The sequence below is a fragment of the Choloepus didactylus genome, chromosome 5 (assembly GCF_015220235.1).
Source record: "Choloepus didactylus isolate mChoDid1 chromosome 5, mChoDid1.pri, whole genome shotgun sequence".
NCBI lineage: Eukaryota > Metazoa > Chordata > Mammalia > Pilosa > Megalonychidae > Choloepus > Choloepus didactylus.
Genome location: NC_051311.1, coordinates 96,533,630 through 96,552,104, shown reverse-complemented (window position 1 = coordinate 96,552,104; position 18,475 = coordinate 96,533,630). Strand labels below are relative to the sequence as shown.

General features: G+C 35.2%; 1 protein-coding gene across 1 annotated transcript in view; it reads left to right on the top strand.

The window, feature by feature from the left end:
- Nucleotides 1–241: 241 nt before the first annotated feature.
- Nucleotides 242–18,475, top strand: part of SEMA3C (semaphorin 3C) — a 170,400-nt gene continuing 152,166 nt past the window's right edge. The window contains exons 1-2 of the mRNA XM_037836521.1: nucleotides 242–555; nucleotides 2,522–2,663. Of these exons, the coding sequence (XP_037692449.1) occupies nucleotides 2,561–2,663 (103 nt within the window). The 5' untranslated portion in view covers nucleotides 242–555; nucleotides 2,522–2,560. The remainder of the gene's footprint in view (nucleotides 556–2,521; nucleotides 2,664–18,475) is intronic.

Here is an 18,475-nt window from a genome sequence, read left to right as displayed (position 1 = left end):
TGGAGCGCACCCTGCAAGTTTTTCACTCCACTGCAGACTACGAAAGGAACAGAGTTGTTGAGCTAGTCTCCTGCCTGCTGCAGCGCATTCCTGCATCTCGAGGGCAGCCTGTTCTCGAGGTCCGCCCCGCGCGCCCGCCCTCGCGGCTCCTTGCCACCCTCTCGCGGGCGCGCTCTGGGTGGGGCCTGGCCGCCGGTGGAGATGAAGCCGGCTCTGCTCGGCCGGTGATGTGAGCCGGCTGGGCGGCGCGCCCGGGCAGCCTGAGCCGCGAGCCGCGTCGCTGTAATCAGACACCAGAGCGCTCGCCCCCCGCGCCAGGCCACTTTCCATTCACTCTGAGGTGCTTGATTGAGCGACGCTGAGAAGGGCTCTAGGGGCCGCGGCACTGCAGCGCTGAGGGTTCCTTTACAAAGAAACTCAGGAGGACCTGGAAGAAAGAATTTCACTGCTCGGACGCTTTAGAAATTAAGGTCTTCTGGGAGAAGGATTAGAGACACGCGGATCCAAACCGGTAGCAAATAGGTGACTTTTCCGTGCTGATTTCTTCCAACCTCGGTAAGCTGGATTTATTTTCGGCGTTCAGTAAATTAACAAAATATAACTTTTTGGTTTTTGAATGGACTTTTCATAGGTCGGTGTGTTCAAGTCTGGACGCTTTCTTAAGAGCACATGCGGTTTGTCAGGGAAGTGTTTTCCTTGCTGAGAGCCTGGCTTGAATTGTTTCTGTAGGCTGTGACACCTGCGGAGAGTTTAAAGTTGGAGATCACAACGCCTTCTAAGGCAAAATTGCTCGAGAGGTCATAAAGGGATCTTTTTCCTACGTGTTATTAGTTTGGGATCAGTAGAAGTTAAAACAAGCAGTTTGTTTAAGTGACTTAAAGGGAAGAAGTTGTAAGATACTTGGGGTGGTGCGGGCATGTGTGAGTCACTTGGCTTTCAGTTTCTGGCTTCTCATCGCTAGGGAGGATTGAAATGATATTGTTATGTATTTTGCTTCATTTGATCTGTCATTACATCCCCGATACTATCCTTTGCAATTTGTGTCTTATGTCCCTAATGGGGAGACCTATCAGATAAGCTATCTAATGATAGTAATATGTAAAAATGTGTAATATTATCAATCTGCTTTAATAAAAATACAGAGATATTGCATAGTTATTGCTTATTTTTCTTTTTGGTTTAACTATAAAGTCAACAAAACCAGGGAGCAAATTACTAAGTGATCATCACCCATAAAATCAATTTTCCTCTAACTTAATTTAGGGATGACAGGGTGAAGAGGTTGTGGAAGCAGGAAGAAACTGTTTCTTTTGAAAATTACCAACACAAACATCTCTCAGGTTTCCCTCCATCCCTGTTGTAAAAGAGGCAAAAGATTTAATTTCTGACATTGTATGTGTACCACCTAGGACATAGATTTATAATTTTTATTAAAAATTCAGTATAATTTTTCTTTTTCTGTATTAATGAAGCAGTTTTTTTTTAATTTTTAGTGGTATTTCTCTATTGAATAAAATTACTGATAAAATTTGAATCTGAAAAGCCACACATTATTGAAAATCAGCACTATTGTAACCTGTAAAAATAAATTTCTGGGTTAAATATGTCATTTTAATGTATAATTATGCTAGACTCAAGATGAATGGATTGGTTTTACAGTTCTGAGTTTATTTTGCATATTCTGGCCACTAGAGCTCCTGTGGATTTGTAATAACCCGTTACCTGATCTTCCTTGGTATTCAGAGATTAGATAATAACATGTATCAGTTTTACAGCTGCAGGTTCAAGGAGTAATACTTGTCTCTCTGATTTACCTTTTGAAATTTGACAGCCCACTCTCTGGTTGATTCATTAAAAATATGCATTGAAGGCTACATAGTTCATTGGATTGCTCACCACTAGGTCACTGAAGTTGGCACGGGTCCATGGTTACCTCATCAGAATCATTTAACAGCTGCATGTTCATCTGTATAAACTGGCAGATAACCGATGAGAGTGATTTTAGTGGTCAAGGACTGAGCACACCTAGATTTATGTGTAGAAACACCATCAGAAATGATTAATCCAAATGAACAAATGGAAGTGAGTGGATGCTCATGAATGTTCATGTGGAATTTCCTTATTGCTACTATATTTATGGAGAAGGTGGGTGGGAGAGAAATTTTCAACCTCTAATGACATATTGGTGCCATTCTCAAATTATTTTAATGTAATGTGATTTTTAGAGAGATGACGAAGTTAAAACATTGAATTTTTCTTTCGGAATCAATAAAAAATACTTCCTTGCTTCTTTGTTCTATTTTGATATTAGCATTATTTTAATGGAAAATTGCAAAGACTTCAGGACATAAATGAATCAATCCAAATTTTCACATCTGAGAAGCAAAGTCACAGCACCTCCTACTGTTTGCATTACTGTGAAAGTTCAGATGTATCTTCTGTGAACAGGGTCTAGATTGCTGTTTTAACAGTCCTAGGAAATCAAAGGGGCTATAACAGACTTATTATCTCTCTTTTAAAGGTATTTTCTCCTGGATGTTAAGTTGCAAAATCTGAAGAAATGGCATTCTGGTCTATTCACGTATTGATTGGAGTATTTATTTATTCTCTCTGTGCAAAAGGATCTCCCCAGCCCCAAGCAAGAGTTTATTTAACATTTGATGGTAAGAAAGTTGATGAACACCCTGGGGAAAATGTTATTTGAGAAGTTATTTTTTTCTTTCTTATCCAGATAAAAAAGTAATAAGTTAATGGAAGTAAAATATTACTGAGTATGGTTTAATTTTTAAAATATTTATTGGTAGCTTTTTGAATGACATGGCTATTTTAAATTACTGCTTAATATATAAAAGCTTTCTAATGCATTTGAGAAAATATTTATGAAAATGCTTGAGGTGTATATTGCTTTTTTTTTTCTTTCTTTTTTAAGTTTCTTCTGTATTTGTATGTTTGTGGAGGGTGGGGGTGAAGAGCTCAAAGATCATCTTAGTATTCACTTAGAAGTACTCCTATTATGGAATATGTTTTTCCTCAGCATTAGAAAGAGCTTTTATCTATTAATTGCTGCAAAATTCTCCCAATGAATTTCTGTCATTACCTTCAAAACTGGTCACGCTATATATTATTCTAATGGTGTTTCTTCTGCTTCTACAAGGATTTCCTAAGGTTTGCAAAATTCTGTAATTAAGTGAAAAGGACCTAAAAAAATAGTTGGAAATATGCTTTTGTCTGCTGTTGAATACAAATGTTCTCTGCAGAAGCTGAGGAAAATGTGTGTTATTTCAAATTTTCACAAACATATAAGGTGTAAGATCCTCTGAGGAAATGGTTTGTAAAATACATGCATGAGCCATTAATGTATGTATTTAAACCACTTACATATGGATGGTTTTGGTCAGTTAAATAGCCCATACTAATTGGAGCAGATGGAATAAGAAGTGGATGAGGAATGCCATTTTGCCAATCAGGGTCATTAATGTTTTTATTACTTCCTTCAACTCTGTCTCTGCTTAAACCTCAGTGTCATCAGGCATATTTTCTGTTTCATTTGATAAACAATGTACTTTCAGACTTTCCGATAGCAAGGTGTCTCTGAAACTCTCAAATTTCAGAGAACAGTTTGACTGACACTTATCCGTCAAATGGCTATCTTTTTCCCTTTCTTTTTAAGTCATCAAGTGCTTTCCCCAAGGTCATCATAGGCACTGAAGGAGTCATATTTGAAACTTAGTGTGTGAATTTCTGATTGTTTGCTTAGCCTCTAAAGCAGGCATTTCCTTAAAACCTATGGTTATCCAGTTAAATTGTGAAGAAGGGAAAAGTAGACCCTTTGAAGCCATCCCTCCCCCCCCATTTTTTTCTTAATTTCTAAAGCATCTTGCAATTTGTTCACACTTTCCCCCTAACTTGAGAACTGTCAAATATCTTATCAAATGAAAGGTAAAAGCATTCAGAAGCAATACAATCCGCACCACCTCTTTTGTATATTTCTGCCAGTATATGGTCTCATAGATTAGGTGCCTAAACCTTCTCTCTTTTCTATGACATCAAAACTAATCCATTTTTTTTTGTATAAATATTAAGAACAAGCATGTTGCTAAAGATAATTTGTCAACTTTGTATTTGAAAAGTTAGTTACAATTTTCTTTTACAGAAGAAAATTACATAATGCAGTCTTAGAATCAAACTTGAGTGATATGCAGGACAGAGAATGTGATGTTCTAGAGTAACTAGAACTTATCATGGCCTCTTAAAATATTATATGTCTAATAATATAAATGCTTTCAAATTCAAAACAAATTCTTAAAGAATAAGATCTAAATTTATAACATGTAGAATAGGGCATGATAAGTTAAGCTATTATTCTGAAAGTGCTATAATTCCTAATATTTTTTGCTTCCCAAGAGTGTTACTAGTAAATAATCAGGGAGATAGATTTTTCACTTAATTTGGTGATGTTTTAAAGATACATAGTGGTAAGAAAAAATTTAGTAAAAATTCTACAATTTCTGAATTAATTTAAAAGAAAAACTCCTAAAATGGACTATATATATTAGGCAAAGCAACATAAGTAAAAGTCCCTTGGGCAAAAAATGATTGTCAAATGTAAAAATTTCAACCATTAAAAGTCATTTTATTAACAGATTTCACAGTGTACTTGAGGGATCTCTTCCAAAATTCTTATCATTGATCTTAGGATAACTTATCAGAGTGTTACACTGAATAGTTTACCAAGTTTCTTCCAAAATGGTTTAGGCTCAACTTTAAAAGAGAGAACTTTGTGAAGGTTTGACAAACATGCAAATTTATATTTATTTAAATGCATATGTATATATTTCTTTCATTAATTCATATTTCAAAATTTCTGTAGCAGTTTCTCCACACACACACAAATCAGGAGTTGGAAGATGCTTTTGAGAAATTCAAAAGATTTTGTTACGTAGGGCAGAGATCATTTGCATCACTTAATTTTGTATCTATTTACGTCTTTATATTCCCTCACAAATACCTTGTGTCCTGCTCTTTTGTACTGAAATCTTCTCCATACTATAACTTCATCCACTGCCTGTGTCTTTCTCAGTGGAATTTTAGAAGAATCTACTCAGTCTTGTCTTACAGTCCAAGTAAGAATCACAGTCTATTTAAAAGTGTTTGGAACATGAGATTTCTTCTCCCATCCAAGTTCCAGGTCTTCTTCTTGTGTTGGAATGATGGAGTGATAACATTTGGAAAACAATGATTTACAGATTTGCCTTCCCCATTGATCTAGTGCAAGGTCAACCAGATGGTCATCAGTCCTGTGGGAGAATATACTTCAGACGTTATTAATTAGTTACATGTGCACTAACTAAATCTTCCATGTTAAGAATACTATGAAATATTACATCTTGTAGTTTATATCATTCTCATTTTATTCTAAGTAGCTTTTCAGCTAAATGTAATGATCATGCAAATGCATTTTGTTTAAGTTGAATTTTTAGTGAATAAAAATCAAATAGATTGATGGTTTTACATTTCACAGCATTATTTGAATTGTACTTTTTTCCAGAAAATATGTGGAATATAGAAGAGTCATAAGAAAGGTGAGGCTGTGTATATGCAATAGACAAAACTTTTATTTCTTGGTAAATACTAGGGAAAGCATTGTTGTATAGGTTCTGCTTTCATCCAGTAGAGGCTTTGGCACATATTCTACTGTAAAATCAGGAATAAATATTCTATAATTTTATAAAAGATATAAGTTGCATGTAATCTTTTAAAAAGGATGTCTGAATTTCAGAAGAATGATGATATTGTCTATATTTAAATAGATATAAAATGTGATTTCTGAGTTGAGTGTTAAATATAGAAATTATTTTTAGATGAGAGATTTTTAGAAAAAAATAAAAGATTACTTTCTCGGATGGTATTTCAGATTGTGAATATAAGACATTGAATTTTTTATATAAAATTGTTCATAATATGATAATATTTTGTTATCATCCTTTTTATGACTGTAGGATCTGTAGTAATGTTTTTTTTAATTTAATTTCTGATATTGGCAATTTTTGTCTTCCCTCTTTATGTCCTGATTAGTCTGCCTGGAAGTTTATCAATTTTATTGGTATCTTTAAAGTACCAGCTTTTGGTTTCATTGCTTTTTCCTATCATTTTTCTGCTTAATATTTCATGGATTTCTGCTGCAAAATGTATTACTTTATTTCTGTTTGCTTTCAGTTTAATTTGCTCTTCTTTTTGTAACATATTAAGATGGAAGCTTAGGACATTGACTTAAGACCTTTTTTTCCCATATAGCCACTTATGCTATAAAATTGCCTCTAAGTAGTACCTTACCAGTATCCCACAGATTTACTAAAGTGTGGTTTAAATGTCAATCTGTTCAAAATATTTTCTAATTGCTCCTGTTATTTTTTTTCTTTTATCCATGAGTTATTTATTGGTGTCTTGTCTAGTTTCCAAATATTCAGATGTTTTCTATCTATCTTTCCATTACTGACTTCTGGCATAATATCTGGTTGTCAAAGAATATATAGTGTATGATTATAATTCTGTAAAATGTATATAAACTGCTTTTATGCCCCAGAATATGGTCTATAATGAAAAGAATGTGTATTCCACTTTTGTTACATAGTGTTCTGTCTATGCTAATTAGATCTGGTGAGTTGATAGTGTTGTTGCTTTTTCCATATCCTTATGGATTTTCTATCTATTTATATTGTCAATTACTGACATAAGAAGTAATTATAGTTGGATTTCTTCAACTGTAATTATGAATTTGTCTATTTTTCCTTTCAGTTCTATGAGTTTTAGATTCACAGTTTTTGAATTTCTGTTATTAGGACCAACATATTTAGGATTACTCTGCCTCCTGATGAAAAATATCCCTGATTATTCCTGGCAATAATCCTTGCTCTGAAATTTTCTTAGTCACTGTAACACTTTTATCTTTAATATATAATAAATAATGCCAGCAAAATTTTAATTATAATTTAGTGGAAGAATGTTCATCTTGAAGTACAATGGTCTTTAGGAAATTTTATGAAAATATTAGGAAGTATATTTAATCTGACTTGTATTTTGGATATATGTAAGTGTATGGACATTAAGTTGGCATTGTGAGTAGGGGGGAAGCCTTTACCTGGAAATCAAAATACCAGTGTTCTCAACTGTGATTGTTTGCCAATTAACTCTTAAGATATTTTTGGGACCTCCATTCCCTCACCAGATAAAATTCTTGAAGATATCTCTAAGATACTATGTTGTTTTAAAATTGTATGATATTTAAATTTAGTTTTATTTTACAAACGTCATCTCCTTTGAGAAGTCTTCCTTCAACAAATCCCTTCAATACTTTCTTGAACACTTTTTGTGTGAAGTACCTGGGGGTTAGGTAGAGTGGGGGAGAAAACAAAAATAACAAACCACTAAAAAGTTCATGAATTTTGGAGTCAAACAATTGGTTTTAAATAATGGCTCTGTGCTACTTTCTGGTATGTTACATTGGATCAGTTACTTAATCCCCTAATCCGGAGTTTCATTATCTGTAAAATGGGGCTAAGGCATGGAGCTGTTTTGAGAATTAAATGAATTAAATTTCTAAAGTGGTGGCACATGTTGTAACTCCTATTATTATACACAAAGGCTTAGATTAGAGTTATTATTTGTAAATTCCTTTAGGATAGAAATATGGTCTTCATCTGTACCTCCCTGTGATTACTTCCCTTCCACCTAGCATAGAGGCTGCCATTTGTTGCTGCTTAATAAATGTTGAAATAACACAAATTTTTATATTCTTTACCATTCCAACACCTCAGTCACTCTTAAGTGAGTTTTGGTTAACTTAACACATTGACAGATACTGGGAAAATTAAAGAGAACTTCAATTCCTTGTCATGCCACTAGAATATAAAGAGCATGGGAGTGTGGGATCTTTTAAAAATTTGTACACAGAAGGCTTTAGATTCATCCCCTAATACATAGTTGGCAATCACTTTTTTTCTCCTCCTCCAAATTTTTCACAATATATATTAAAAATCTGATGTCTGGGAATTCAACTTTCATATTACTCCTTCCCAATTAATTTCCAAATCTCATTCCAATTACTTTATTTCCTTCTCTAATGGATATTTATTTGGCATCCATAAATTTTACAGATTTTTGGCCAGCAAATTTTACCATGTTTTGATCAGAAAGCTTGTCTTCCAATATCAAAGGGAAGAGGCTTCATATATATTCAGCCTTCCAGAGGGACTTGATTGGTGGCCTGTTAGGGATAATGTTATAATCTGTAATATCATGGCACCTATATATGCAGATATATCTTGACTTTTAAAGTATTTATTGCCACAAATACATTATTTATTTAAGCTTTAAGTTGTAAAAGTTTGATTCCCAAGATGAGCTTGAACTTAATAAGAGCCTGGTCTACTTGGTTTCACTCTTATTTTTTCATGGCATAACTGCACAGCTTGAAATTATAGACAATAGTTTGCCACTCTTGAAGCATTTAATAGGTACCCCAAAACCTCAGTCTGTGAAATAGTGTATTCAAATTTCGTTCCCAACCTGGGGTGAGTAATTTGAAATCTATTCAGGAACACTTTCTTTTTAGGGTGCTTTATGGGTAAACTAAATAATAGGTCTTAAAATCCAGATTTTAACTGAGATTTAATTGCTGGATTTGTTAATTTTATATAAGTTAATGGAATGTTTATTATTTAGGTTACTGAAATAGCATAACTTTCTGTTTGTTTTGTTTGGTTGGATGGTTTTTGTTATTGGGTAACAGTAGTTACCCAATCACAGTAACTCTCTCTGATACCCAGGAAGAGAGTCATGCGGGTTTCTATCTCTCTGGTGCAAATCTCTGAATTTTCAGACAATATTAAAAAAAATCTTGATGGATTTGTATGCATAGGTTTTTCTGTATAGGAAATTAATATTGTTAAATAAAGGAGTAAGATAAAATGAAATTGCCCTGAATATCCCATAGACTTCAAAAAAAGTCTGACTATTACTTTGCTGAACAGGCAACAGCCTGGTTCCACTACAAGTTTTCATTTGGCTCAAAACTCTTATGAAATATCCACGTGCCTATGGAAATATTTTAAAGCATATATGAAGCTATAAATGATCAAAACCAATTTTATTGATAGCTAAAAGACCTGGCAGGAAAGTCGACTATTTGTGACTGCGGTCAGATCTTTGTCTGTGTTCACTAGAATGGTAAGACATCCTGCTACTAATCTGCCCTGCCCCATTTAAGTCTGGCACAGGGTTGCCTAAAACTCAAAAGGAAAACAACATTTGAAAGATTAAAACTCCATAAAGGGGAGAAACTAAGATGGCAGCTAGCTGAGACAGGGTGAAAAAAACGCCTCCATGAAAAACACTAGCTAAAAACCAGAAAGTGACCCAGAATACCGGTTACAGCGATGCACCAGCTGGACAACGGCTCCTAGCTCCAGAGGGGCCGTATACTTGGTGAAACCGTGAGTTGGCATTCTGAAACGAGTGAGTAAGCTGGCTGGAAGACCCATAGCCGCGCGGCGGTCTGGGGAAGCCAGGGTTCAGCGTTTGGAGACCGGCTGGCTCTTTAAAAAAAAAGGGAAAAACCCAGGAGCAGCTCCAGCTGTGATTGTGAGAACCACGCAGTAAAACACAGCAAGAGGGGTCTGGGCTGGCCTCTCGGTGTCTGGCCGGGAAGATAGCCCGCTGCAGATACCCTTGGGTTCGGGGGAATGGAGGGGAGAGCCGGAAGCAGAAGGAAACCCCACGGCTAGCAGCTGGCTCCCCGGAGGGCTGGATAAACTCCTGCCCGGGGCCGTGCCCACAGCCCAGAGCCCCACCAGTTGTCCCGGAGCTGGGAAGGAGGAACTGTGCGAGGAGGAGGGGGCTGAGACGCCCCATTCAGCCATTTTTGCCTCAGGCTGAGAGCGCGCCGCTGCACAGCCCAGCAGCCCAGGGCTTCCCTTGAGGGATGGTGTGCACTGGTGACATAACACAGCATTCCCTCGGCTAAGCTCCTGGAGGAGTGCGGCTGGGAGGGGGGATCTGCTCGGAGAACCCAGGGACACTACGCCAAGTCCGGTGGTTTGTGGATCAACGAGAGAGAGGGTCTGGGGCTGAACTGAAATGAAGGCTTAGACTCTTGTGGTGGCCTTGAATCTCTGGGGTCCTGGGGTACTTGAACATTAAAACTGCCCTTCCTCCCTGGCCACCCTTACACATGCCCCACATTCAGGGCAGACGGCTCCAGCAACACACCCAAACTGAGTTCCCCAACTGAACCTACAAGAATCATTTCCCCACACACTGCGGGAACAAGATTGAGAACTGACTTGAGGGATATAGATGACTCACAGACGCCATCTGCTGGATAGTTAGAGAAAGTGTACGTCACCAAACTGTGTTCCTGAAAAATTAGATCGATATCCCTTTTTCTTTACAACTTGAAAGAACCCTATCAAGCAAAACAAATGCCAAGAGTTCAAAAACAACAGAAAATCTTAATGCATATGATAAAAACAGAAGATATGGAGAATCCAACTCCAAACACACAAATCATAATATCAGAAGATACATTGTACCTCGCAAAATTAATCAAAGAACTACAATCGAGGAACGAAAACATGGCAAAGGATTTAAAGGACATCAAGAAGACCATGGCCCAGGATATAAGTGACATAAAGAAGACCCTAGAAGAGCATAAAGAAGACAATGCAAGAGTAAATAAAAAAATAGAAGATCTTATGGAAATAAAAGGAACTGTTGGCCAAATTAAAAAGACTCTGGATATTCACAATATGAGACTACAGGAAGCTGAACAACATCTCAGTGTCCTAGAAGCCCACAGAACAGAAAATGAAAGAACAAAAGAAAGAGTGGAGAAAAAAATAAAAAAATCAAAATGGATCTCAGAGATACGATAGATAAAATAAAACATCCAAGCTTAAGACTCATTGGTGTCCCAGAAGGGGAAGAGAAGGGTAAAGGTCTAGAAAGAGTATTCAAAGAAATTGTTGGGGAAAACTTCCCAAACCTTCTACACAATATAAATACACAAAGCATAAATGCCCAGCGAACTCCAAATAGAATGAATTCAAATAAACCCACTCCAAGACATATTCTGATCAGACTCTCAAATACTGAAGAGAAGGAGCAAGTTCTGAGAGCAGCAAGAGAAAAGCAATTCACCACATACAAAGGAAACAACATAAGACTAAGTTGTGACTACTCAGCGGCCACCATGGAGGCGAGAAGGCAGTGGCATGACATATTTAAAATTCTGAGAGAGAAAAATTTCCAACCAAGAATACTTTATGCAGCAAAACTCTCCTTCAAATTTGAGGGAGAGCTTAAATTTTTCACAGACAAACAAATGCTTAGAGACTTTGCCGATGAAAGACCTGCCTTACTTCAGATTCTGAGGGAAGCCCTGCCAGCGGAGAGACAGGGAAAGGAGAAAGAGATTTAGAGAATTTTAACAGACATATATAGTACCTTACATCCCAAATCACCAGGACACTCATTTTTCTCTAGTGATCACAGCTCTTTCTCCAGAAGGGACCATAAGCTGGGACATAAAACAAGCCTCAAGAAATTAAAAAAAAAAAAAAATTGAGTATACTCAAAGGACATTCTCCAACCACAATGGAATACAAATAGAAGTCAATAATTTTTGAACTGTAATTCCACTATTTACTTCCTAGATGATATAAAATACACAAACTCTAAGGACAAATCAGTGGTTTTGAACTCAATGTAAAATATGTGATTTTAGACAACTATATAAAGGTGGGGGAATGAAGGAGTATAGGAACATAGTTTATGTGTCCTATTGAAGTGAAGGTGGTATCAAAGAAAAACAAGATTGATGTGGATTTAAGAGGTTAATTTTAAGCCCCACAGTAAACACAAAGAAATTATCAGAGAATATAACCATAGAGTTGAAAAGTAGAGTTTGGGTTAAGAGAAATGGGGGAAGGGGCAATGGGGAGTTAAGAAATGAGTGTAGGGTTGCTGTTTGAGGTGAAGGGAAATTTCTAGTAATGGATGGTGGGAAAGAGCATTACAACATTCTAAATGTGATTAATGCCACTAATGAAAGGCTAGGGAGGGGGTGGAATGGGAAGATTTAGGCTGCATATATGTTTCCACAACTGAAAAAAAAAAAAAAATACAGTCTAGCTAGATGACAATTGAATGCTAAGGATGAACTTGGATGGGATTGGAGGACAGAGGACAGGTGGCTCAAAGGGACACAGTTGAGACACAAGGAAAAGGAAATATAGAATGTAAGCTTTGTATCATTGTTGAATCTATTGTACTTCTTAGCTGTGCTTAATGGGATTGCATAAAAGAATATTCTTGTTCATGAGATGTGTATACGTGAATTATAGTGTATGTTCAAGGATGTGTGCAGCTAACTCTCATATGTTCAGAAGACAGAGCAACAGATGATGGATGATAGGGAGGGAAAGAAATAGTGATGTGACAGCATGTTAAAGTTTGTGGATAGAGCTATCGGGGGAAGGGGATCAGTGTATGATGGAATTCTGTATATGGGGCTAGTATTGTTTTTGCAACTGTTCATATAACTTTGAGTTTATTTCAAAATTAAAAAAAAAAAAACTCCATAAAGGTTTCTACTATTTTGATACATTTTCCTTAGCTAATATTGGCCAATCTTCCAGGCTAAAGTTAGGTTGTATAATTATATATGAATGACAGTGGTTTCAAAAGATAAAAGTGACTGCGTGTGAGTTTTATATCATGAAACAGGTATGTTGACCGTAGAGAAGAGGCTCACATAGGATCATCAGTTCTTTTGTTTATTTACTTTGTGTTTCTTTTCACTTTCTTTCATTGCTGATTTTCATTAATAAAGCCACCAGGGTCTCCAAGTCCTTGGTAGTATATAAATGAAAAGACAATGAAATTTACAAAGCATCTTTTATCTTTTAATATCTGCCTCATTTGACAAGAAGCTTCATTAATTAAACAACAAATGAAAGGACCCCTGTGAACTAGTGAGCTAGACCCAAACACTGATGAATTGTTGGTGGACAATAAATTCAAAATAATAAATTACCTCTTCATGAACTCTGGTAGCATTAACATTACAAGGCACATTTGTTGAAAACAGTTTGTCTTGTGGTTGCTCAAAGAAAAAAAAAAAAGAGAGAAGCCAATTGTTCTTGAGTTCTCCATTAATCTTGGGAGAATGCTCACACTAGTCATATTGAATCTTCTGGAATATTTAGTTCCCAGGAAAATCTGTGTTACTGCAGTTACTTTAACTCCTTGCATTGGTCCAAGTTAAATGTCACTTAAATGTCATCTTAAAGGACACATGTGTGTTTTAATAAACCCAACCTCAATAAGGGGTGCTTATCCACACTTTCTTTCCCCTTATGAATGTGTCATTGAACCAGGAAGGGACTGATGAATGCAAGTGTGAGTTGGACATTATTTAAAACACAGAGTATGAGATTGATTCTACTGTTGTGAGATATAATAGCAAATTAGACATTTTTTTTTATAGAATACCACTGGAATAGAAGATGAGAAGAAATTGCCAAGAAATGTAGCCTCATATGACTATTTTTACCTCCACATGTACATTGATAAGTGACAATAGGCATAATAAAACAAAATCTCTTTCTTGGACTTGAATTGGAGGGAGCATTTTTATTTCAGGTATTTGAAAGGATGGCTAAGGGAAATACTGGGATAGAACTACATCACAGTGATAAGCTGTGGGTCTCTTTTAAAAAGACTTTCAGAAAGAAAAGATAGAAACCCAAGTTTTTGTGTGTAATAACAAAGTAATTCTTCTAGTGAAATTTTCTCAGGCTTGACTCTGTTGCCAAAAGATGATGTTATGATGTCAAGTCATCCCTAAAGGTGTAAGGTAGCTGCAATTGGAAACAACCAAGAATGAACACTTCCGTATTTTGAATTCAGAAGTGCCCTTCATGCTATGTGTATCCAGTCATTCAACCAAAGCAATTCCATGAAAAAAAAAATCTGTCATATTCCTTGGATTGTCCACAGACGTCTAAATATTTATATTTAAATTTGATTAAACGCTACCAAATGAAGGTTGATTGAGTGATGCTAGCAAGCTTATTTTAAATGCCCTCCCATATTAATATCTTTTGAAAAGTATATGTCACATTGACTCTCTTTGTCAATTTTGATTTAGAAAAAAAATATCCAAAACCCAAAATTGGCATTTTTCTCTTCTTCATAGTGTATGCTACTGTTTTGTCTCCTGTGTTTCTAACATACTTATGTAAATATATTCTTATCCATTATAGTAATTACTTAACATTAATATTGCCTTTGTGCCAGGCACTATTATTTGCTAAATATGTTATCTCATTTAGTTCTCTAACAACATTGTGAATTATGTACTATGTTCATACTCATAAAATGGAAGCACAGAGGAAGCAACTCATCTGAGCTCACAGGACTTGAAAAGGAGTAAGATTCAAACACAAACAGCAAACTCCAGAGTCTGAGCTATTTTTGTAAATGCCATTACAATTAGTTCTAAGGTCAATATCAATCATAACTTAGAAGAAAAATACTATTTCTTGTCAAAGCATAATATAAATTCACTTTAACATGCTAAGAGTATCACGGAGGGGCTTGATTTTTCCCTTAGAACGTCATGCTTTCCTGAAAATGAAGGATATAGAATCCATTCTCTACCTTATCCTGAATTCACCCCTCACTTTGTGATTCATCAAGATGAGGATGAGGGGAATCACCTCTCTGGAATGTGTGTATTTTGTAGCTATATGTGATGTTTCATTTTGTGGTTATGTTAGTGAGTCCAAGCTCAGGTGTAGGGTAACTATAGGAAAATTTATTATTCACCTTCCTCACCTCACTGTGCAAATTTTTATCAGGGATGTGTCTCTGTAAGTTCAACATGGCCTAAACATTTTCTTAAAGAAAAATCAAATGTCTCAAGTGTTCCTTTTTATGGACACCATTGCAGTATTAACTAAATATAGCACATAGACATTCAACTTTTCCATTTCCTAAACATCTTTTATATAGTGAGGTATAAAAACTATCATTTTGGTTTTAGTTCCATTACTGTTAAAAAAAAAAAAAAAAAAAAAGGAACTGGAAAGAGAGCTGCTGCAGGCTTTTGGGCAATTTCCAGCACTCCTTTGCCTTCTGCGTTTTCATTTATATATTGCTTAGGAACTTTGTTGTTAATGAGAACAATTTTGAAGGAAGGAATAAAAAGATGAGATGTTTGTAGCACAGAGTAAGAGTTGGCAGTAAGGGCACATAAAAGGCAAAGTTAAGGGCTGAGCCATGTGCTATTTTAGGGTAGTACTAGCCATGAAACAATGTGCTGAGCTGTAAAAGATGGCAAGAACATTCTACTTTTCCAAGGTATATGTTTTTCAGAAACAATAATTTCAATCCTCCTTATCCAGTGAGAGGTTTAGACTGCTGATCTGGCAAAAAGTAAACCTTAATTCTGCATAGGGTCCATAGCATTAATGCTATTCTTTCTTGAAATACTGCTTATTTCTTTAGTATAGACTTCAATTTCTAAAGATAGAATGAATTATAGAGAGGTAATATGTATCTGAATAAAAATAAATGCACATACATACATATACACATATGTAGACAATTTATGAATAAAAATCTATCATATTTCAATACCATATTGGTCTTTCCTAAATGTGTATTCTCTAGGAATATACATTGAGTGCCTTTGGGCACTCAATAGTAATACATTGCTTCTGCAGAATGCTTCTTACTTTCAAAGAATGTTCACATATGTTACCTCATTTATTAACACAATTACTGTGAAGTAGGTTGACATGTGGAGATACAGAGGCCTGGAGGGGCTATATGTCTTGACTAAGGACATGCAGTATGATGGTGGCAGAGACAATACTAGAAGAGGGAAATGCTATAAGAAGAATAAAACTAAGTATGAACAGGGCTTGTATAGAATCAGAGACACTTTGAAATGCATATTATAAAATCTGCAGAAATGCCAGGCCATTGATATGAATTTTACTAAATTTGCCTCTTGCTATTTTCTTTCCCAAAGTACGTGGCTACACTGTAGCTTTAACATATCTTAAGTTTTTAATTAACAGCTGATTTTTTAGCAATAATTTATAGATGATTACATGTCATACTGTGAATATATTTATCACCCCATTAGAAATGATTCCACATTCTGTTTGGAAAAATTGAGGCAATGTATAAATACCAAAAATTCTTATTTTTTTTGCTTGTCTTTAATTCATGTGAATTAATGAACATATATTTTCCTTGTCTTGCCCTTCCCAAATTACTGCTCTCTCGTCGAGAGTTTTATCTGATGTGCTGTGTGCATCAGGATTCCATTTTCCCCTTAGTCACCACCAAGAATAGACTTTCTAGTCTGCTCCTATTTACGTTGCCTTAGGAAGAAAAACAATCATGAAAATAATCTTAGGTTCTGGTTTGAAGTAATGCCAGTGAAAGTGTTAAGTATTCTTGCTTTTCTCAACTTTAACATTTGCTAGTGTTTAAGATTCTTGATAATAAATTAGGAAACATTTTACCTAATTAATTCCTAAATTACTTACTCATTAAAACAACTTTCTTATTAAAAATGTCCAAGGACCAGACTTTGAATATAAGGATGCTTATAGATAATGTAATGGCTAATGTAAAGCCTCTAGTCTATATGAAATTGATAAACCAAATGACATAAAAGCAATATAGTTTTACAGAAGACGATTTCTGTTTCCCTAGGGAGAGGTTCAGACTGCTGGTCTGGCAAAAAGAAAACCTTAATTCTGCATAGGGTCCATAGCATTAATGCTATTCTTTCATGAAATACTTCTTATTTCTTTAATATAGATTTCAATTTCTAAAGATAGAATGGATTATAGAGAGGTAATATGTATCTGAATAAAAATAAATGCACATACATACATATACATGTATGTAGACAATTTATGAATAAAAATCTATCATATTTCAATACCATATTGGTCTTTCCTAAATGTATATTCTCTAGGAAATATATAAAACAAATACTGAAAATTCGGGAAAAATGCTGTTGTATTTTTATGTCATTTTAAATGTTGTTTATATGTTTTCTTATTTTACATTTACAGATAACCACAACCTTATAATTATATAATAATAATTGAGTAATTAACTTGGTAAACACTTTAGTACTTAAAATCTTGCAACCCAAGTTGCTAGTGTTACTATAGTTAGTATCAATTGCTAGGGACTTAGCAGAGTTCCAATTATAGCATATGAAATACAATCTTCAATTATGTGCTTCTGTTTTCTAAAATCCTTATTTCACACAAAAAAATAGACTAGAAAAGACCTTTTATCTTTTATAAATAGATGTAATTTTGTATGAACTGTGTGAGGTGCACTAAGCTGGTATTCATTCACTACTGAAATTTGATAATGAATACAATCCATTTGAGGATTTTAAGACAGCACTAATAAAATTAGAAACTGAGTAAGGGAGTTGAACATCATGGTATTCCTAACACTGTTGTATTCCTGTTTATTTGGGCCAGGTAGAGGTGGCCATATGTGGGCATATGTTTCTTTTATGTGGTAGTGACTATTACATGTAAAAACACAATTCCAACAGCAACAGTAATTCTTAACATTCGAGAAACCTTTTGCTTAATGGAAGAAACAATTTGTAGCAATACAGTTATAAAATTGGCATATATGAAGTGAATAATATTGTTACTGAATTTCATTATAGAATTAGAGTTAGGTCCATATGTATACAAGTCACTCAATAGACTGAATTAGAAAAAATACTTTTAAAAAAGAAAGTTAAGTTAATGCCTGGGCCTGTAGAGTTTTGATAATATGGTGGGGGGACTATTTTGGAGCTCCTTTTCATAACTTTTCCAACCTCTTAAAGATACACTAGTTGTTATAATTCAGGCAAAGGCAGAAACTTCATAACTTAAATTATCCCTTGGTTTAAGTAGAATTATTGGATAATGTAATTTGTCAGTTGCCAGTGAGAACTATAAGCATTCTCTAAACATTACCACACTAGTTCTGTATTACCCCTAAATTTCATTATGTAATAAAGATAAAGACAATGGAAAGAGTTTGGAGTCTCATTGCCATTATATACAAATCGGGGTTTAAATAGAACCATTCTTTATGGAATAATCTGTCTGGCATCAAAAGTTTCCAACTTTTGTTGATTCATCTAACCAAATTGCTGCTCCATAAATTTAGGCTCATGGGCTTTTTTTTCCCCCTGAACAGTAATACTCCGAACATTCCAAGAGACCAGAACATTAAGCTGAAATAAAACAAAGAGCATTTTGAATTTTATTAGAAGAAACCAATTAAGATGTTATTTTCAAGCAAAGGGCTTGGCATGGCTTCAGAAAGTTACTTTCCAGAGTCGGGCAGGGGTTTAACTGGCACA